Below are 22,813 nucleotides of genomic sequence, written 5' to 3' on the forward strand. Positions count from 1 at the left end.
TAAATTATAATTTACTGTTATGTATAGATGAACCACAGAAATCAGCCTGGTTTGGATTTTAATGGCATCTGCAGCTTCGAAGACTTTAGATTGGCCGCCTCGCAATCCCACAATGCATTTCATTTCCTAGATACCAATGACAACGCGCTGTAACCAAGCATGGCGGTGTTGCGTTGTCTTATTATTCTGACATATTTGGAAACCGCGCTCTGCATTGAAGACACGAACACTACAGGAAACATTAATGTAACACTCAGAGACACTAACGACACGTCTTCTGATCGAGATGAATCGCTTAATTTCACGGAGCCGGGAGACAGTTCTACTCCGTCTAATTTTCCCCCTCCAACAGCCTGGACGCCCGAATCAGTGACCGTATTCCCCGAACAGACCGAGTCTTCGGAGAGCTTCATCCCCAACGCGACCCCCGAATCCCCGCGAGCCGCCGCAACAGCACCGCCTCTGCTCGTGTCCGGTGCCCTCCCTGCCCCGCTTACCGATGGTAAGAATGTGATGCCTTACTAATCTCACCAAAACAGTGTGCTTGTTTAACGTTACTCGTTTCAGTCTAATAGTCCATTTTCCCTTCAGTCGTTAAGCTGTGTCCGTGCAACCTGCAGAATGAGCAGTGCGACATAAACTGCTGCTGTGATCCAGACTGTACAGAGGAACTGTCTCTCTTCACTGACTGCTCAGTAGACAGAGTCAGGTAAGAAACTGGAATAGTAGAAGAGATTACAAGGAAGCAGGTTTAACCCTTTTCATATGAATAACTCAACTAATAAGGTGAAAGAAGTAACATTTAAATGAACATTTCATTCAAAAATGACCATTCTTTCATCGTTTATTGTCATTAAAAAACTCATCATTTAATATAATTCATAGTCATGTATTTTAAAGATAATATTAATATCATTGCTCTTTTGGTCTGAACAACCTTACATTATCTTACTTTTGTTTATTTTAATTGTATCACTTTTAGTTTGCATGTTTACATTTTTTTTTTCTGATTTCACCTCATGTTACATTGAGAAATGTGATGTCTTTTTGCTGAATATGGAAAAAGAAATGTAAAATAAAGTATGTGTGTGTGTGTGTGTATATATATATATATATATATATATATATTATACATGAGATAAAATCAGAAATATACATTCATATATAATATATTCTTTTAAATTATCTTACATTTCTTTTTCCATATTCAGCAAAACCACATAACATTTCTCATTTTAAATATGGCACTTGGTATTTATGAGGAAAATTTCAGGTTTATAATAAAATAAATAAATATTATTTAATATATATATATATATAATTTATTCTAAAAAATAAAGTATTTAAATAATATTTATTTATTTATTTATTTATTTATTTATTTACTTATTTTATTATAAACCTGAAATTTCCCCTCATAAATACCAAGTGCCATATTTAAAAATCACTTTTCCTGGTATTCAAATATGAGTTGAAAAGATATTCTGAGTAATAATTTATAATCTAACTCATCTTTTAAATTCAGTGTTTAAATGTTGCATTATAAGACGATTTGTGATTAATTAGGACCAAAGTATTTTTGATATTGTAATAAAATGTTTTAGTCCTAATCTGACTTGATTTGGTGTTTATTTTTGTATTTAGTTACTGACAGTAATTAAATAATAATTTTATAAAAAAGAAATTATCATGAGTTACTACGTTCTATGGTCTTTACAGTAATGACCCCAGACTGTGCATCCAGGAATCAGCTGTCTATTCCCTGAGCTCTACACAAGAAGGTTTATCTCAAGTTCAGTCCACTGTCCAGCAAGAGGTCAACCCTGATGTCTTCTGCATTCAGTCTGCTAACTGTACGGGAGTCTTCTTAAGGCATCTGAGCTATGTGAAATCTTTAGAATTAATTCTTAATTTAATTATTAAGCTCTAATACACTATTAAGCAATAATGGACGATACATTTTCAAAGCTGTTTTACCGAAGACATCTAAGCTGTGAATTGTTTTTACAAGAAAATGTTTTCAATCAGTTTAAATTTCCCTGTTGGTTCTTTTTAAGATGAAGAAGGCTTGACATTTGCAACACCAGAAGTTCCTACTGTGGAGAATTTTGACTCCTTTTTTGGCCGCTTTTTGGGATTCTTCTTTGGCCGTCAGAGCATGACTAGCGCACTTCAAAGTCCTGATGTGGCAAATTCACCAGGATACCAGGTAAAATTCTTGAGTATTTGTGACCCTGGACCACAAAACCAGTCACAAGGGTCAATTTTTTGAAATTGAGATTTATACATCATCTGAAAGCTGAATAAATAAGAAAGCTGAATTGTTAGAATAGAACAATATTTGACCGAGATACAACTATTTGAAAATCTGGAATCTGAGGGTGCAAAGAAATCAGAAAATTGCCTTTAAAGTTGTCCAAATGAAGTCCTTAGCAATGCATATCCACTCACAAAAATACATTTTTGATATATTTACGGCAGGAAATTTACAAAATATCTTCATGGAACATGATCTTAATATCCTTATGATTTTTGACATAAAAGAAAAATCTATAATTTTGACCCATACAATGTATTGTTGGCTATTGCTACAAATAAACCCGTGCGACTTATGACTGGTTTTGTGGACCAGGGTCACATTTGTTAAAGGGACAGTTCCCCCCCAAAGTGAAAATTCTGTCATTTGTCATAGTCATGATGTTCCAAATGTGTTTGACTTTCTTTCTTCTGTGACAGTGTGTCATGTCTATTTGTAATCTGGATGATTTTGTTCTGACACTTACATTAGCATCAGGTTTCATGTAGGAAACAGTGCTGGATTAGATTTAATATGATTATAACCGATCAGTGCCTGCACTGATATAAAATTTCACTCTCTCTGCCAGTGTTTTTACTTTTATCAAAAATATATTGATTTTTAAAATGTCAGGATGGTTGTTTTTCTGCAGAAGTGGAAAGGGTAACTTTAAAAGAATTGGATTACTGTATACCGCTCCCCATTTAACATGACAGCTTGTATTAATGTTCTCCTGAATGTTCTCCAATTTGAATTGATCACCCTTGTTAGCAATGTTTAAGCTACTTCGTCTGTTCTGCCCTTAGTATGGAGATGTCATTCAAACAGTGAATGAGGAGGGGGAGCAGGAGTTTTTCACCTTTCCTGCCGCTGCAGGCACAGCTCACTGCTTAGACGCAAACCCTGCAGGTAGACAGAACAAAAACTTTCTCTAAAGAAAATGATAGTGCATGTTTTTTGTAATTTATGCAAAGTGGGTTAGAGGTTTGTTCATATAGTTTTCCTGTTGGGGTTGAACCACTTGCACCAGACTAGATCTTCTTATCTGTTGGTAAACATACATTACCCTGTTATTTTACAGGTTTTCTGAAGGACCAGACAAGCATATGTATAAGGAGTTTTGATTTGGCACGTGATTGTGCAACACTTGAAGCTCTGGGCTTGAGGACTTACATTAAATTCAACATCCGTTCTGTGAGTTTGTTGCCGCATCTCAGTCTTCAAACCAAAGTTTCAAAGGAGGTTTATTGACCATTTTGATGTTACTATGCCATTTAACAACCTCTGTTTTTATTCTCTAGGGAAAAAAACAGGAAGCTAAAGTAAGTGTTTTTCAATGGAATTTCATGTCATGTACTATTTGCATTTAAAGACATTAATTCTGCATTTTATCTTTTACATATATTTTATTTGTTACCTGAGGTCATTGGTGTGGAAGTGGCAGCCATTACCCTGCAGTCTTTGGAGGGCACATGGACGCCAGTGGACCCAGCTGATTTTGCAGACTATTTTCCTGTGGTCCTGGAGTCCGGTGACATCTGCAACAATGTTGTTCTGCAGGTGTGCACATAATGCACCTATTACTGGTATATCAGAAATCTGAAATGTATTAGGAATCATAAACTGTTTAACAAAAATCATAACTATGCTGTCAGGTGAAATACACTTTCAGGTACAGTGAAGCTGGGGAAATCCTGAATGTGTTGGCATCATTTTTGCTGGGAGCCATTAAAAGTGCCACAGTGCCCATTCAACAAGAGTTTCATATTACATTCTTGCAGGTATTTATTTCCATATTTTCTTGAAATCATTTTAATTTTTTAAAATTGTATTATTTTACTTAAATAAAATTATTTTATTTTATCAAATTAAGAAGGAAGTAATGGTTTTGTGTACATCCTTTGACAGGAGATCTCTAGCACAGCAGGGTTACAGTTTAGTGGCAATCCTGGCTATGTGGTGGGACGACCCCTTGTGGCCGGAACAAGAACAGCGGAATATCCTTTATTATGAGCTTTTTGGACAGATGTCAAAATCCACTAATTTAGTCCTTTAAAGTCGTCATGAAATCAAAATTGACACTATTTACTTTGTTAGTGCATATTACTAGTCTTGTGTTGAACAATTAATCCGTGCAAGTTAATACACAGAAAAAAAAATTGTTTGTCGTGGTAATCCTTAATCAAAAACTAAAAAGTTACTTCCGGTCTGGAATGGCGTTCCTTCTCTGATGACGTCAGTTTGACGGCTTGGGTTGAAAACGCTTAAACCACTCCCCTCCAACCGTTAGTCTACTATAAGCGAGAGATGGAGAGGAGGAGCGCTAATACTTTTAGGACATATTTAAATTAACATAAACATCAAAGCAAATTTCAATTAGATTTTGTCCACCATAATGTTTTTGATATTTTAAAAACTAAATACTGACATCAAATTTGAATATTAATTTTAATATATTCAGTAAATTTGAGAAAATGAAGGGTTCTTCCACCATGGTCCACAAGTTAATTTATTATATACAGAAATAATTTGTATATTGGTAGAATTTCAAACAATCATTATTAATATTGTTTAATGTTTCTGACAATATGATTATCCATAGTGAATTTTTTTTTAAAATTATTATTATTTATTTAGAATTATTTCAAAAGTGTGCAAGTGTTTAATTTCCATAATAGATTTTAATAAATAAATACAAAACCTGTCATGTATCCAAGCATCCACTGTTGTGGTACAGTCCTTGACCCATTTTACTGGGATAGTTCAGTCTGCTGACCCAAAAGGATCACTTACTATCCTCCAAAGCTCTGTGAATCAGGATTGCTTGCTTGGTTCTTCTCAGCGCTCCCCTGTCTTATTTGGGATTGACATGCTATCAGGCTGCACTCTGAAGTAAGAGGCTATTGTAATAATGATTTGTGTTTTGATGAATTAGACAAGCATTGTCCAACAATTAAGTATGTAATATTAATCATTACCATTGAATGTACATTCATGTCCTCCTTTCCTGTAGGCTGTCTGATGAGGTTAATTGTTCTCTGATATCTGAAGTCATTTTATGGGCGCTAAAAGGGCAGAGCTTCCCCGATCATGTGGCCTCGTTTGGGAACTCCTTGCCCCAGAACCCCTCGGACTGGGTGCCAATACAAAACCAAACAATAACATCGGTAAACGGCATACTTATTATTTTCACTTTGTGTGGAGTGGAGAACTCATGCTGAAGTTCTCATACTTTGGGAATTTCTTTAAAGAGAAGTGTCTAAGTTAGGGGAAATGTTGACATGTAAACTTGGTTTGGCGGTCACCATGATTATGCAAAGCTGATTTGTAAATGACTGTTTACAAGCTTGCTTCATTTTTATGGTTTACCAACACAGACTTGCAGCATACCACTGTCTCACCATCTTGAAGTAAAATGGACCAAGTATGGAACCTTGTTGAACCCCCAGGCTCAGATTGTGAGCGTCATGGAAACAATCACTACTAACACCAGCAGTTTGGTAAGATAATAGACCAGAACATTTTTCATGACTTTTAGCCATTTTGTAAAACTTTTTATTTATTAAAACACAAGCTCATTACTCTCATCACAGTTAAAATTACCTGTGGGCTGTTGCATGAAGCTAGATGAACAAACTCTGAGTTTCAGAGTAGGTTTGGAGTTGACAAATCCAGATAAATCCAACCTTGTTTAGATCAGGATCAACTGTTGCACAACGCTCGGTATAAACTTTCTCTGTCAACTCAGGTTTAATCCAGAGTTTGCAAAGCGCGTGCACCTGAACATGTGACACGTGTGGCAAACAGCCAATCACACGGAACAAGGAGAACGTCGGTTTGATTCACTTCTCGCGAGAGAGCCGCGCAATTCATGTCTTCCGGAGATTAAGAGATCGTTATGAAAAATATGAAATTAAACGCATTTACAAAGCAAGAATAAACACTGATGAAAGTTTGAGAAGGCAGCTGAAAGAAAATATTTGACTATATCAATGCATGTGAATCAAACAAATAGGCCAAATAATTAATATAGTTTCACAAAGAGCTCAAAAGAATACATGTAAGCTTAATCTGTTTAAAAGCTTCATATATTATCCATGTATTATATTTATTTTAATTTAAAAGCAAAGGCCTAATTATATGAATGTCATATGAATTATTCATAATTTTAATTTATTTAATATAAATATAACGAATAATTAACAGCAACTGTTGAGCAATTTTGTCTCTAAAATGTTTTCACTATAAACTGATTTAATTTGGAGCGAGAGATACAGGGGGAGTGACTTTATTGCATCAGATACGTGTCACTTTACTCACAGCTGATTGGTTGAGATCGGTTCGCGATCTCTAACTCAGAATAAAACCTGCTCCGGAGCAGGTTAGCCGTGTAGCGTAAGTTACTATAGCAAAGAAACCCGCTAAAAACCAAACCACCTTCATGAGCCCAAAAAAACAGAGTTTGCTTAAACTAATCTTGAACTTACCTGGGTAGAAACTGAAACCAGCTTTGTGCAACAGGCCACTGGACAGTCAAGATGCACATACAGTAGATGCACATACAGGCCCGGTTTCACAGTCAGGGCTTAGCCTAAGCCAGAATTAAGCCTTAGTTCAATTAGGGCATTTAAGTAGCTTTTATAAACGTTCACTAGAAAAAAACATTACTGGTGTGCATCTTGAGACAAAACAATGGCACTGACATATTTTAAGATCTGTTAGTACAAGTTACTTTCAGTTACAACAGCTCAAACATACATTTTAGTCTAGGACTAGCTTAAGCCTTGTCTGTGAAACCGGGGGAAAGTGTTTTTAAACTTGAAGGGAATTTTTTTTTTTTTTTTACTCTCATTTTTAGGTCTTTCATAAAATCACTAAAGATTTTATGTGAAATCATGGGCCAGTTGCATAACATAGCCACTATGTTAAGATTGTGTCATCAGTCTCATCAGTCATACTTTTTGGATTTACCTACCTTTTTACATATGTAACTGATTTTGAAAAGTTCTGACCAGTCTTGGAAAAATAAAAAGAAAGATTAACTTGTAAGACTAGTCTAAACAGTTAAAGCAACTTGCCACAGATATAACGTTAACATTGGAACCAATGTTCTTTGTTTAGGCCTTTCTTACGAGTGCCAGTGGTCTACTGTCGGTCACAAGCTCAGTGAGTTTTATTGATGTGTCTGCACCTGCCAGTCCAGGATTCAAAGTTCCTCCTACAATTGATGCCAAACTGCCCTTTGACTTTTTCTTTCCATTTGTATAATAGAATTTTTCAGTATCTCTTTTGGCAACAGCATGCAAGTAAGACCACTCATTTTGGAACAATGTTTCTCTGTCCATTCTCAGGTCTTCAGAAAAAGGTTGTATATAGTGTAAATTGTCTAGTCATGTTGTAAATAATATTTAAAATAATATTTTAAAAAAATAAAGAATACTTTCATACCAGTGTACTGATCTGAGACTATACAGTATATATAGTACACAAGCACACATTATATACATAATGTGTGTTTGAACAATTCATTACAAAGATATGCGCACAAAGTGAAATGAACATTCATTGTTACATTATTTACTCAAAATTCACAATGAAAATGTGTATTCATTGTAAAATCTGTTGTTAAATGTTTGAACTGTTACATTAGTGAAATACCACTACTGTTAATAAGCCAATTCATCAACCAGGTAGATATGTTGGTCTATCGATATTTCATATCTCTTTTAAACAGTATTTATTGCATAGCTTTTAGTTGCTCAAACACATTGACATTTAGAATGAGAAAAACATTAGGAGAAAGGTGCAGTTCATTGATAAAACAGCAATACTGATTATGATTTTGGAAAATAGTAATTCAGAATAAAAAATCATATAATCTATTGAGTCAGTATATACCTTGTGCAGTTTATAGATTTCCCTTCTTTTTATTAATTTGACCTACATGGGTCACTGGCTTTAATAACCATCTGCCCTTTTTTTTGCCACTAAAGATCTGCCAGGGTATGGAGATCGAGACGATTGTTGAGTGACAAACACATAACACAGTAACATGAACTTCTTCACATTTCATATAGAATGAACATACATGATTAGTCTTAAGCTCATTCCCATGTTGTGATGTGTTTAATGAATAACCCTGGAGCGTCAAAACTCAATGCTGTGCTGTTTTAAGAGCAAACGAATCCTGGTGTTTTCTTCGTTCTGTTGAAAGATTAAATTAATAGATTTAATAATTAATGCAATTAATCATTACTAATGTTAAGGAAGAGCTACTCACCATTTTTGTGTTACGCTCTTGAAGTTCATTGACTTGATGAACAAGGTTTTCATTGATCTCCTTTAGTTTCTGAACTTTGTGATGGGCACGATTTTTCACTGAGATCAAGATACCTATAAGATAGCAAACAAGAAAGAAAAGACAAGAACATTTTTAAGATAATAGCGTGCAACAGCAGGTTCCAAAAGTATAACTACCTTTAAATTTTGTCTGTAGAGATATGTTTATGTACATTATCACTAAAAATCTATAAGTAAAATGGACCAAGTACAGAACCTTGTTGAACCCCCAGCTCAGACTGTGAACATCATGGAAAGTTTGGTAAGATAATTTTTCAACTTTCAAATGTTTTTCACAAATGTTTTATTTAGTTCATTAATTAATCAATTACATGCCAATAATTTTACTTACAGTGGGTACGGAAAGTATTCAGACCCCCTTAAATTTTTCACTCTTTGTTATATTGCAGCCATTTGCTAAAATCATTTAAGTTCATTTTTTTTCTTCATTAATGTACACACAGCACCCCATATTGACAGAAAAACACAGAATTGTTGACATTTTTGCAGATTTATTAAAAAAGAAAAACTGAAATATCACATGGTCCTAAATATTCAGACCCTTTGCTGTGACACTCATATATTTAACTCAGGTGCTGTCCATTTCTTCTGATCATCCTTGAGATGGTTCTACACCTTCATTTGAGTCCAGCTGTGTTTGATTATACTGATTGGACTTGATTAGGAAAGCCACACACCTGTCTATATAAGACCTTACAGCTCACAGTGCATGTCAGAGCAAATGAGAATCATGAGGTCAAAGGAACTGCCTGAAGAGCTCAGAGACAGAATTGTGGCAAGGCACAGATTTGGCCAAGGTTACAAAAAAATTTCTGCTGCACTTAAGGTTCCTAAGAGCACAGTGGCCTCCATAATCCTTACATGGAAGACGTTTGGGACGACCAGAACCCTTCCTAGAGCTGGCCGTCCGGCCAAACTGAGCTACCGGGGGGAGAAGAGCCTTGGTGAGAGAGGTAAAGAAGAACCCAAAGATCACTGTGGCTGAGCTCCAGAGATGCAGTCGGGAGATGGGAGAAAGTTGTAGAAAGTCAACCATCACTGCAGCCCTCCACCAGTCGGGGCTTTATGGCAGAGTGGCCCGACGGAAGCCTCTCCTCAGTGCAAGACACATGAAAGCCCGCAAGGAGTTTGCTAAGATGGTGAGAAATAAGATTCTCTGGTCTGATGAGACCAAGATAGAACTTTTTGGCCTTAATTCTAAGCGGCATGTGTGGAGAAAACCAGGCACTGCTCATCACCTGTCCAATACAGTCCCAACAGTGAAGCATGGTGGTGGCAGCATCATGCTGTGGGGGTGTTTTTCAGCTGCAGGGACAGGACGACTGGTTGCAATCGAGGAAAAGATGAATGCGGCCAAGTACAGGGATATCCTGGACGAAAACCTTCTCCAGGGTGCTCAGGACCTCAGACTGGGCCGAAGGTTTACCTTCCAACAAGACAATGACCCTAAGCACACAGCTAAAATAATGAAGGAGTGGCTTCACAACAACTCCGTGACTGTTCTTGAATGGCCCAGCCAGAGCCCTGACTTAAACCCAATTGAGCATCTCTGGAGAGACCTAAAAATGGCTGTCCACCAACGTTTACCATCCAACCTGACAGAACTGGAGAGGATCTGCAAGGAGGAATGGCAGAGGATCCCCAAATCCAGGTGTGAAAAACTTGTTGCATCTTTCCCAAAAAGACTCATGGCTGTATTAGATCAAAAGGGTGCTTCTACTAAATACTGAGCAAAGGGTCTGAATACTTAGGACCATGTGATATTTCAGTTTTTCTTTATTAATCTGCAAAAATGTCAACAATTCTTTGTTTTTCTGTCAGTATGGGGTGCTGTGTGTACATTAATGAGGAAAAAAATGAACTTAAATGATTTTAGCAAATGGCTGCAATATAACAAAGAGTGAAAAATTTAAGGGGGTCTGAATACTTTCCGTACCCACTGTATGTTTCTGACTTGATCACATTCACAATAATTATTAGGATGAAAAATTAATTTCCTCATTAAAGAATTTAAGTACACAGTCTTGTATCATACTTTCATATATATATTTTTTTTTTAATCCAAATGAAGTCTGTAATATTTAGGTGTTTTTTTTTTTTTTATCCCTAAAAAATGGGGAAAATACATTCATATCTCTATTGCTGGGTAAAAATCATTCCCGTACCATTAATGATCCTGGCCACTCTCCACAGCCTGAGCAAGATCAGAAGCCCCATGGCATCAAATGCATCTTCCTTCGATATATATACAATATCCAGGATGAAGGATACCACCACCACAATTCCATCAAACACCTCGAACTTATGGTGGAGGAATTCTAGGCGATAGGCATAGATTTTTCCAGACAGCTCCACCATGAAGAATGTGAGAAGGGCGAGGCTGAGATAGTGGAATACCTGGAATGATGATAGGAACATTTTGGATAGTGGATAATCACAAAATAATCGCTGACATGTCATATTTCTGTTGACACATGACATCCACATTTGTTGCTGACTGGGCTTCTAAAGCAGACTCACCTGCGGGGCGACTCTGTGATGATCTGCTTGAATGATAGACAAGTCAATAAGCAACTCGCACAGAACGAAAATGGCATCCAAGACGACCAAGCACACAACAACAATCTAATCAACAAAATAATGGTCCAAAGTTACGTTCATTTATGTAAACAAAATTTTAAATCTATGTACGTATACATATAAATATTCATATACATACTAACAGTGTAATAATTTACCTGAAACCTCTCTGTTTTGTAGAGGCGGCGTAGGGAGTCCCTGAAGCTGACCTGCTCCAAGTGCTGCCCTGTGGCGAGCTCTACGTCTTCACTGGCGTCGTGCGGCTCCTCGTCATGCCACTGGGCGGCGGTGCTTTGCTCATCACCCACCGCTGTGAAATGCTTCAAATAACGGGACATTTTCCTCAGGGGTCACATGAACGCTAAACAAATGGAACAGCACCTGATTGTGTATTTGATTCAGTATTTAGATTTGTGACTGTCTTAAATTGTGATCATGAAGACGGCTTAAACCAAATGTTGTTGAGACCGGGGCTAGTTGTCACACTTTTACTCAAGTAATTATTATTTTAAAGTCAGTTTATGTAGGCACAATCTTGTTTATAAAACAAAAAAAACATTTAACTCTAACACTATGACAAGAAGCATACAATTCACTGACTACTAGCAGGGCTAATTGTTGTCATAACCATTCCAGGCGTACTTTTAAGCAACATTAAAAGAAAGTATTAAATAGTATTAAATATAAAGCAATTAATGAAACAGCAAAATGTAAACAGTAGCATAGCCTATAGAAAAAGCAAATATAATCAATCATAAATTATAGATATTAGTTTCTTTGTATGTTACCCAACAGCAATAGCCTACATACAATTTTGATGATACTGAAATTATAGTTTGGATGACTGAATTCACAAAAATTAAGAGGCAAACACGTGTAGGATAATCATATCATAAATAGCCTATGCATAAAAAGACAGCAGTTCTCGCCACTTTAAATGGCGTTTCAGTATTCAAATCTTAGGCTTAAAGTAATGTTTTGCATGCCACCATCTACAAAAATCTTCAACAGAGGTCTTATTTTAAGAGACAATGCAAAACAATTTATACAACAAAAGTATAGTACATCTGACTACACAAAATGCCAGTTTATGGCTATTTTTCTGCGACACAGTCGACATGCATCATAAAACACTCACTTTTCATCCGTGACTTGAGCTATAACTCGTGATTTCCTGTGACATTTTAACATTCAAAGTCAACAAATTTTTCACGTGCACTGTTTACGAGTGACGACAATTAAATGTAAAACAACGACAAGACTTTAATCTGGTCATTTTAATTTTTGATTTCACTTGAATACTACAGTGGCATTTAAATTTTTCAAATTATTCAGTCAATCAGACAATTTAATGCGCTCAGTTCAAAAAAAGCGAAAAGTTACAGAGCACCAAAATAGTATTTAACGTTACCTGTTATGTTGCTGAAACGATGTTGCTAATGGCTAACGCAGCATTTTTTCAGGAGCAACAATCCGTATTCTGTGAAAAACTTTGACCCTAAACTCCGCCTCTACTACAGTCATGAACGTGATCCTCTGCACAGGATGCAGTCTGAAGGAAGTGACATGGAAGATCTTTCCCAAATCCTTGGACATTTTTTTGGGGGATATGCACGGGACACAGTGGCACTGGCTTTATGAAGTGCTGTCTTTCTATCTATCTTATGTCTTTCTTGGCTATCTGACTTTTCAACTTTTTAAACTTAAAAATAATTAACTTTTCATTAAAACATCCAAATTTGTTTTAAATTATAAATAACATCATTTCAGTACTTCATAAAGCCATTTCCACAGGGTCCCATGCATAGATAGACAGATAGACGATAGATAGATAGATAGATAGATAGATAGATTGATTGATTAAAGGGTTAGTTCACCCAAAAATGAAAATTATGTCATTAATTACTCACCCTCATGTCATTCCACACCCGTAAGACCTTCATTCATCTTCGGAACACAAATTAAGATATTTTTGATAAAATCCGAATGCCTGCATTCACGGCAAGATAATTAACACTTTTAAATGCCCAGAAAGGTATAGGCCTACTAAAGACATATATAAAACAGTTCATGTGACTACAGTGGTTCAACCTTAATGTTATGAAGAGACAAGAATACTGTTTGTGTGCCAAAAAACAAAAAATCAAAAACAAAATAATGACTTTATTCAACAATATCTAGCGATGGGCGATTTCAAAACACTGCTTCATGAAGCTTTGAAGATTTACAAATCTTTTTTTTTTCGAATCAGTGGTTCAGAGCGCGTATCAAACTTCCAAAGTCACGTGATTTCAGTAAACGAGGCTTCGTTACGTCATAAGTGTTTTGAAACGTTTCGAAATTTCAATGGGTTGAACCACTGTAGTCACATGAACTGTTTAAAATAATTTAAATATGTCTTTAGTATACCTTTCTGGGCATTTGAAAGAGTTAATTATCTTGCTGTCAATGCAGACCTCACTGAGCCACTGGATTTCATCAAAAATATCTTAATTTGTGTTCTGAAGATGAATGAAGGTCTTACGGGTGTAGAACAACATGAGGGTGAGTAATTGATGACAGAATTTTCATTTTTGGGTGAACTAACCCTTTAAAAAGCATAGACACTACTGAGTTTGGGCCATCCTAAAAAATTGAGCAACCAAAAATGTTTAATTTTAAGAGAAATGACGTAAAGCCAGCAGGACAATGACCAAAGTACTGAATAACAAGAGAAAATGGCTTGAATCCAAAGTAAAACTTGTGGTTTGACTTAAAAGTACACAGATGTTCTTCATTTAATTTATAACACATCTGTGATCTGTGTTGATCTTCATGTTGTTCGAAACCTGTGTGTTTTTACTCCATTGAAAACAAAAAAAATGCTTTTTGTACATAGGGTGAATTCAGGGTGATTGGGACACTTTTTGCCATTGAGATGAATTAGAAAAAGTGTCCCAATCAACCTGAATTCACCCTACATTGAAAGTCAATGGGGTCCAAAATAGGTTGTTTGCAATCACGTGGTTCTAGTGATGCGCGAAATTAATGTGGAGGGCAAGCAGTGAAAATTAGAATGGAAGAGATGGAGAAAAGTCCGTACTGTGCTGGTTTGGACGTGCTGCCTTTCTGCTGATGATGTTAAGGGCAGTATTTTTGATTTTCTGTCGTGATTGTGAAAAATGTCACCATTGTAGGTCATTTATGCTGAATCGAGAATTGCAACAGGAGCTCACATCATCATTCAGGAAAAAAACTGGACGGTGAAATACAATTTTTGCCTTTTCTATGTGTAAAAACACACTAAGGGAAGCAGGTTGAGAAGGTGACGGGAAGACGACGTATAGCAAATCTAATAATGTCACTGATTAAATCCACTGCCTATCACTCAATAAAATAATCACATAGCTCAGCGTTTTTGAAAGTGTTGTATTTTGTTTGGTTTAATAATTAACATTACATTGCGAGTATGACTCTCACTCGGCTTGTGAATAAGTATAACTTGTACACAGCCACTTCAAAACTGTTGACAACCTTCTATGGGTTTGATTTTGGTTGTCAATTGTTGAAATAAATACAAAAAAAAAATAAAAAATACAGTGCGTCGGTGTCTGTCATAGACTGTAAAAAAAAGGGTATCTGTCCGCTGAATGCCCCTCCGATTCTCCTCCGTGGTCATATGGGAAAGTAACTTTTATTCAGACTGAACTGCCCTGTGCATCTCTATGTTTAAGCATACTTGTTACCAAGTTACAGCACTAAATGAATGAATGAACCAGCCAGTGTCCCCCTTTGAATGCCACGGCTCCCATATCTCACATTTTGTAGCAAACACACTGGCTGGAGATCAAGTAACCTACATTAGCCAATTCTGTGGTTGACCTTTGAAACCCTTTACAGCCTGTCAACAATTTGTTCAGCTTCAGTCCGAGTTCCCTTTCTTAAGAATGTGAAATGCTTTGTTGATTTGTACACCCTATTGATCATATACAATATATATATATGTTATTTGTTGGTAGTAAATTACTGGGTGCGTGACAAAAATGTCAATCAAGTAATGTTCAAACTGAAAGGGCAGAAGCTCATTCTCAGTACATCAATCTTAAAAGTTTATGGATGGCATGTAGAGGTTTATGGAAGAAAATGTTTAAGGGAGATGGCAAATTTTGCCTTTATATCACTAAATGGAGAATCCTGGGGGTACTTTTGCCTCATGCTGAGCAACATTTAAATGATTTTTAATCAAAGCAAGCTTCTTTTATCATTTCTTTTAAAACAAATTGTGTTGTTCCATCAAAAGTCAATAAAAATACATATTTTTTGATCGTCAAGCACTTTGAATGCATAAAAAGGCAGCATTTTGCTTACGGATGGCATAACCTCACTGTAGTCCTGTAGATATTACTCCAAAGTGTGCTATGTCACTTTGCTGGCCATTAGGAGGCGCTGTTAAGCTATTGAATTGAGAAAAAAAGTGAATGAAAGAACTTTTCATTGCTGTTCTACACATTGTTTAGACTGTCATACAAACTGTCATACAAATTTTGCTGCCAACTATTTGCTTTAGAAAATATAGACCTATCTACAGATTAGTCCAAGAAAGCACAAACTAAAATCAAACTTTATCCAAATAGGGTACAACCCAAAATAGACTTCAACAGTATGGGATGAATAGCTTCAACTGTTCGTTACCCGGTATGAATGGGGTGCATACAGACCAGTCCAGAGACCCGAACTCAGTGAATCTGTTACTGTGTAGATTTTTTTTTTTTTTTTTTTTTAGTAAGTAATAAAACAAGGATGCTTGAATAATTTAATAAATAATAACGGAATAATTTATTGGGCATGCTGTTCATTATTCCTGACTAGCAGAATAGAGTGAATACTGAACTCTCTTAAAGGGACACTCCACCCAAAATGGAAAAATTCTCACATTTAGGCTACTCATCCTTATGCCATCCCAGATGTATGACTTTCTTTCTTCTGTAGAACACAAATGGAGATTTTTAGAAAAATATTCCATCTCTGCGAGTTCATATAATGCAAGGAGATGGGTTCCTCAAAGTTGACTCTTCAAAAACCACACTAAGTGAACATAACGGTAATCCATATATGAATCAATGTCTTCTGAATGAAAGGTCTGTGAGAGAAAAATACTCATATTTTAACCTTTTGAAACTATAAAACGTCACTTCCGGCCACTGTCAGCACGTTGTGAAGCCTGAAAACTCAAGCACAGATGATGACCATCACTTCTCACAATTTACAACCCGCTTACATCTGACATTTCATTATATGAACATTTATACAATATTTCTTATCATCTGAAGAAAGAAAATCATATTTCTAGGATTGCATGAGGGTGAGTATATGAGACTATTTGGGTGGAGTATCAGGTATGGTCACATTAGCGAAATTTCAGTAAAATTTGCAGACAAAAACAAAAACAAAACTACACTATTGTCAGTGATCTGTGCGGAAATCTTTCGCCCTCATACAAAATTAACAATCGGATGGATTGATGAAATGACGTTATTTCGCCCATGTAAATTCGCTGAACAGCGGGAAATGTGACTGCACCTAAGCAAAGTGGAAATCCGCTCCACTGATATCCGCTGTTCTGCTTGTTTTCTTGCTTGGTGACATGCAATTGATGCTTTGGAGCTATTTTCATTCGTTGAGAAGAAATATACCAACTAGCCTATAACTTGTCCATTTTATTGGAAATTTAATTAGGCGATAGTACTTACTTTTTAATAGAACTATTCTATAAAAACATCAAATAGTTGCAAGGCTGTGATTACCTCCCTCTAATACTAACAGCGCTCTTGCGCGTGTGATCATTGCGCGTGGGTTATTTGGTTTTACTTTATAAGCAGGGACATTAAAAGAGTGCAGGGCAGAAATTAATATACTGATGGAACTTAAGAGAAGAAACTGTGGCTCGACGGAATAAATACTGCAGATAAATAAGTTTCTCCTCCCAGAGAAGCGTGCGGGGCGTCAGGAGTGTGTCGGATTCGGCTGCAGGTAACAACGCACCCTTTATGTGCGCGTTGGAGGCGGAGGCAGCTCTGGGGTGGGGGTGGACCGGAGGATCCGGTTTCGCCGGGAGAGAAACACAGTGGTTCACCGCTTCTCCGCTCACTCTACACCGCATGCTGTTCCAGCACACAGCGCGCTGTTCTGCAGGACTCTGACCAATGAGACACGCTGTGACATCTCTTCTCTGTTATGTTGGTAAGCCATATTCTTCACACTCATGGCAACAGATGCAGACTAGAAGCATTGGTGGTCCATGTAATAGTAATTTAAGTCATTCTTAACTATGAACAGTTATTGAACGGTAAAATAAATATGAGAACACTAGGGCTAGTTATCACATGAGGAAGTTGTCTCAAGGGCTGTAAGGGAGTGGAGTCTAAAGTCCAATTAATTATTATCGGGTTTCTAGCAGTGGTTTTGTATGTTGGTTTCAAACACCATAGTTGATTTAAACCATCCTAAATTAGCATTTTTGGAGGGATCTAATTTTGTCTTCCAAAGCTAAAATTACTTGTCTTCATCTTTTTGTGATAGCTGTAAACAAGTCAACCCAATTAAAACACATGGGCATCTGTATATTGAAGAAAGGTTGAACTCTGTCACATGTTTATTTTTTTTTTCAACATTGTACAGTTTATTAATTATAGTAGTTGTTGGTCATATTGATATTTTACTTGTTTGCCGTTTCCTAGTTGTTTTACTGTTTTTGCTGTAAAGCCTTTTAAAGGCTGTTTAATGGCAGGTTCCATTGTGACGACTTACCCTATATAGTGCCACAACTATAGGATCAATATTGTGTTAAATGAACTGTATCTTTCTTGTGGGGAAATGTTTGAAAGCTTGTCGCAGCCAAGTGTATGCGGTTATACAGAAACTGACTTTTAAATGTTGTATGTGCACTTGTATAGAGGAGTCAGTTTGTTCAGGTGAGTTATCTGAGTGCTGTAAGAAGGAAGATTTGAACAGTCACCTCTGAAATTTATCTAAGTGAATTATACACTACTGTTCAAACGTTTGGGGTTGGTAAGTTTTTTTTTTAATGTTTTTAAAAGAAGTTTCTTATATGCTACATTTATGTGATAAAATACAGTAGAATTACAGTAATATTGAGTAATATTGTGAAATATTATTACAATTTAAAATAACTGTTTTCTATTTTAATATATTTTCAAAAGTAATTTATTCCTGTGATCAAAGCTGAATTTTCAGCATCATTACCCCAGTCTTCAGAGATCATAACATGATGATTTGGTGTTCAAGAAACATTTCTTATTATTATCAATGTTGAAAAAACGGTTGTGCTGCTTCATATTTTTGTGAAAACCAAGAACAGCTTTTGTTTGAACAATAAATATTATTTTTTCTGTCAATTTTGATCAATTGAATGCATTCTTGCCGAATGAAATCATTAATTTCATAAAAAAATCTCACTGACCTCAAACTACCTTTTTTAACCGTTGGGCCATCTGCCAAACTGAATCTGCTTCCCCTGCAACAGAATGATGGGTATTGCGCAAAGCATAGGATGTAACATTAGATAAAATAGTCATTTCATTCTTAATAGATACTTGGTGAATTCAGCTGCTGCGTCTAGACCTCAAACTCCTTTAGACATTCAATGGCAGCTTTAAATCAAAATTCAATTTTAATTTGAGTCCCCTCTCATTTTGCCATACTGATGTGTTTGTAATAGTAATGTAATGTCTTATTATTGGGCTCTCTGATTATTTCATTTTTTCTCACACTAATGCCTGCTTTCTCTCTCACACGCATTCAAGTTTATTAATATGTACAACAATTTCCTGGGCTATCCTGGGTTTGGAATATCTGTAGCATTTGCAGCAGTCTGTAGGTGTTTATTATACAGTATGCGGCACTGAAACAAATCAGTGCTAATTCCCTGACAATACTGGCATGCAAATTCAGGGCTTATCTAAATCTTCTAATCTAAATGGATACTGAAGGTGAAAAGTGAGTGATTTCTGCACTGCTAGCACCACCAAAACAAGACTGACTCAACCAATAGCTTGAGTTTGAAGCAGAACTGCCTGTTTGTCCAAAATGATGGAGATTTGCAGTGCAATTTGGTGTCATTAGTGCCGCGGAAATTACTTACTTTTTGGGGGATAGTTCACCTAACTTTTTGTCCATACAATGAAAGTCAGTGGGATCCATTCCAGTGATGTTTTGGACCCCAATCAGTTTATGGACAAAAACATTCTTCAGCATATCTTCTTTTTTGTTCCACAGAAAAAAGTCGTGCAGTTTTGGAACGACATGAGGGTGAGTAAATGATGACAAAATGTTCATTTTGTGGTGAACTAACTCTTGAGGTTCAATTATTTTGTGCAACATACTCTTGAATGCTCAAAAGTACCATCATATTTATCTGCAATTACTGAGATTCTTTTGGCACTTCGTGCTCAGTTCTTTGAGACCCAAAGCCAGTATGTTGTAGGTCTCCCTCTTGCTTCCAGAAGAAGAATCTGGTGTCCGTCTCATGTTAAAAAGCTGTCACTATAGCCTTGCCATCCTGTTGAGGAGATTGCTATGGTGACTAGGTGTTTCTCAACTATGTGATCTCTATGGCAATAAGCGGTCCTGCTGTTTTGGGCTGAAAGAAGCATTTGGCCAATTGAGGCATGCCACAAAGCTTTAATAAAGAGAAGAAAATTGAAAATCAGGCCAACGTGTTACACCGCATTGCTAGTAAATATTATTTTTCATGTCTGGTTCGTCTATTAATGTAAAAGCCTTTGTGCAATTTTTGATTTAGCGTTTATTTATGCAATATGTGATTAATTAGGCTGTGTTTGAAATTGCACACTAAATGTCGATTAGTATATAGTGCTTTCTGTTTTTAACAATATGCAGTAGTCCAGATAGTAGTTGCATTTAAATGGATAGTTCACCAAAAAATGTAAATTATGTCAAATTATCTTTTACTGACCTTCATGTTGTTTCAAACCTGTATGACTTTCTTTGTTCTGCAGAACATAAACATAAAGATATTTTGAAGAACTTTTGGAACCGAACAATAATGGACCTCATTGATTTCCATTGTATCGGCAAAAAATATTTTCTCAGGTTTGAAAAAGCATGAGGGTGAGTAAATGATGACAGAATTTTCATTTTTGGGTGAACTATCCCTTAAACTCTGCGAGTGTAGACCAAGTTAATGTAGAAAAGATGTCTTTGCGTACTGCTAGTCCTAGCAGGTTAATTTGAAAGATTAATTTGCATATTAATTCAATTTAGTCTTAACGTTTTGCAATCCTACTCAAGAAAGATGGTAAAATGATATTACTTGCATTCATTCACCATGCTGGAAACGGAAAATTGCTGGATCTCTCCTCTAGCTGAATCAAGCGCCACTTGTTGTACAATTAGGCAGGATTTTCTGTTCTTGCTGCTCTGTTCAAGAGCATATTTGTGTTTTATAAAGATTTCAGGGTTGAGAACTTTTTATGAACGTGTCCTTCAATTGTGGCTGAAATGTGGGAATTATGTGTGGCTAGTGGCTCTGTGGTAAACCATGATCTGTCAGCAATCATTCTACACATTTAAATTTGCTTAAATTTTTATGATTCATTCTTCCATACACCCAGTCAAATCTGCTGTTTAAACAAATTGGTTTGTACATCGCAATCCATAATATGCTGTATTAAAACACTTATGGCTTATTTGGAAGGGAGGTCTGAATGAGGGAGGCATAAATACTGTCCTTCTTAGACTGCATGGGATGAAGACAAGTGTCCTCTAATTTTCCTCCTCTGTGAATTTTGAAGGCGTATTGTTCTCTTTTTTTCTTTTTTTTTTTGGACTGTAGATATGAAGTGGCTTGAATTAAGGGGCAGCTGGGTGTTGGAAACCTCAAGTTGGAGGGGGTGCAGATTGTCGTAATGAGAGACTGTGGTGGGTTTTTAAAGTGCTGACATAATTTCAGATGTGCGTTGTTTTGCGTTGGTTACAGAAGGAGTATGAATGGTGGTTGTGTATGAAGAGGCGTGTTTAAAGACAGGATTATGTTTAAGCTAACATTAAATCAAAGTTCTCTCTATTTGAATTCTTAATTGATGTTCAAGTGTTATTGTGAATGATTAAATAGTGCATGTTATTCCAAAGAAAAAAATGTTTCTTCATAATCTTAAAATATTACTTGCTTCTCCTTTAAAATGACTTTTCCGCTAGCCTCACCGACCCCTTTCCTACAACTAATGGTGCGATCAAGTCATGTCTGAAAGATCGTATTTTTGAGCTAAACGAACATGAACGCCACCAAAAAGTGGTAATTATAAGTGGGAAATTTTCTTTGAACCTCGAGTTGGGAGCATGTCAGAGAGAAAATATGAAAGATACAATGGATGTAGTGTCTGTATTGATGAAAAATTACATTTAATTAAGTTGCATGCACAAAATATGATAGTATTGTACAATTACAATAGAATACAATAGTATACAATGATTCAGGTTACATGAAAACATGAATCAAACACACACCTGAAGCACATTCTTTATTTACCATTTTGTAGAAGTAGAGCCAAAAAATTTTGCTGTATTTTTTTTGTAGAAAAGGCACATTGCCATCTTGCTCCAACAAAGCAGTGACTTGAACACACGTGTCATGATATTTACAAATTCCTAATTCGTAAACTTCCCAGTAGGGGAGCGCGGGGCACAAACTAACGAACCCTAGTTGTAACACACGTGGTTTAAATACTTCCACACACGCTAGCGTGAAGAAACTTAGCATATTTATTAGTTGCCATATCGACAATATATAGAGAAAAAATTGCGCCAAAATTCAAAAATCTTTGGAAGATATCACTGAACATTTATTTAACAATAGCAAAAGTAAATTTCTTACTTAAGCTAATTTTTCATCTATGTTTTTTGTTTTTATTTAAAATTAGACAAATCCGATATTATTTTAATCTCCAAACTGTTGTTTAGCAGTTTGGGTAGCTGTTTAATACTTCACTAACTATCAGAAGACACTAACCAGCTTTAAATTCCAGTTGCGCAGATAGGGTTCGTTGTAACACTGCGTTACAATGTGCCCCGCTATTAGAACTATGCTATTCTATACAGTTATGATACAACTGGCATAATCAACTTTTATGAATTTCTGTTGATAAACTATGAAAAAAAGGTGAATAAAGACTGAGAGGAAGAACCTGAACATCCAGAAAATATTATTTCAAGAAATGTTCAGCATTTGTACTATATTTTTTTAATTAAGTCTGATAAAACTTTTAGCTGTCATATGGTCATGTTACAACGTGCCCCATCACATGTTACAGTGTGCCCCACCTAAGGGGCATGTTGTCACATTTCACTTCCCTTCTTTTGGGGTAAATAAAGAAAAAAGTATACACTGTATTAATGAAACAAAGCCACATATTTGTACCAGACATGTGTGAAATGAATGTGGAACAAAAGAAATTCCCTGAACCCTAAGTAGATTTACACAAACTGAGAAAGTCAAAAAGCATTAGGTTGTGCCCCGCTCTCCCCTATCACACAGGGCAGACTTGACCAACAGTTCATTTC

At 36.1% G+C, this 22,813-nt stretch overlaps 3 protein-coding genes across 5 annotated transcripts in view; 2 read left to right on the plus strand and 1 right to left on the minus strand.

Moving 5' to 3' along the window:
* The first annotated feature begins 69 nt into the window (after positions 1–69).
* tctn1 (tectonic family member 1) lies at positions 70–7,751 on the plus strand. The gene is made up of 14 exons (XM_051909617.1): positions 70–502; positions 592–709; positions 1,720–1,853; positions 2,058–2,209; positions 3,103–3,205; positions 3,378–3,490; positions 3,598–3,618; positions 3,719–3,856; positions 3,952–4,077; positions 4,205–4,293; positions 5,051–5,188; positions 5,310–5,463; positions 5,674–5,796; positions 7,418–7,751. Exons 1-14 carry the CDS (start codon positions 160–162, stop codon positions 7,562–7,564), a joined length of 1,899 nt encoding a protein of 632 aa, XP_051765577.1. The 5' UTR covers positions 70–159; the 3' UTR covers positions 7,565–7,751.
* A 258-nt stretch (positions 7,752–8,009) lies between these two features.
* Positions 8,010–12,812, minus strand: hvcn1 (hydrogen voltage-gated channel 1). The gene is made up of 6 exons (XM_051909626.1): positions 12,648–12,812; positions 11,395–11,597; positions 11,177–11,281; positions 10,822–11,053; positions 8,577–8,689; positions 8,010–8,500 (listed from the first exon to the last, which is right to left on the minus strand). The coding sequence occupies exons 2-6, from the start codon at positions 11,572–11,574 to the stop codon at positions 8,444–8,446; spliced, it is 687 nt and encodes a 228-aa protein (XP_051765586.1). The 5' UTR covers positions 11,575–11,597; positions 12,648–12,812; the 3' UTR covers positions 8,010–8,443.
* Positions 12,813–16,819: 4,007 nt separating this feature from the next.
* The window catches only part of csgalnact1a (chondroitin sulfate N-acetylgalactosaminyltransferase 1a), a 43,237-nt gene continuing 37,243 nt past the window's right edge, over positions 16,820–22,813 (plus strand). Inside the window, exons 1-3 of one of the 3 annotated variants that reach the window (XM_051910488.1) lie at positions 16,820–17,455; positions 19,511–19,543; positions 20,254–20,365. The gene's annotated coding sequence lies outside the window, so the exon portion shown is untranslated. The remainder of the gene's footprint in view (positions 17,456–19,510; positions 19,544–20,253; positions 20,366–22,813) is intronic. The other 2 variants (XM_051910486.1, XM_051910487.1) reach the window with 2 other exon arrangements.

This window comes from Ctenopharyngodon idella, chromosome 10, assembly GCF_019924925.1.
Source record: "Ctenopharyngodon idella isolate HZGC_01 chromosome 10, HZGC01, whole genome shotgun sequence".
NCBI lineage: Eukaryota > Metazoa > Chordata > Actinopteri > Cypriniformes > Xenocyprididae > Ctenopharyngodon > Ctenopharyngodon idella.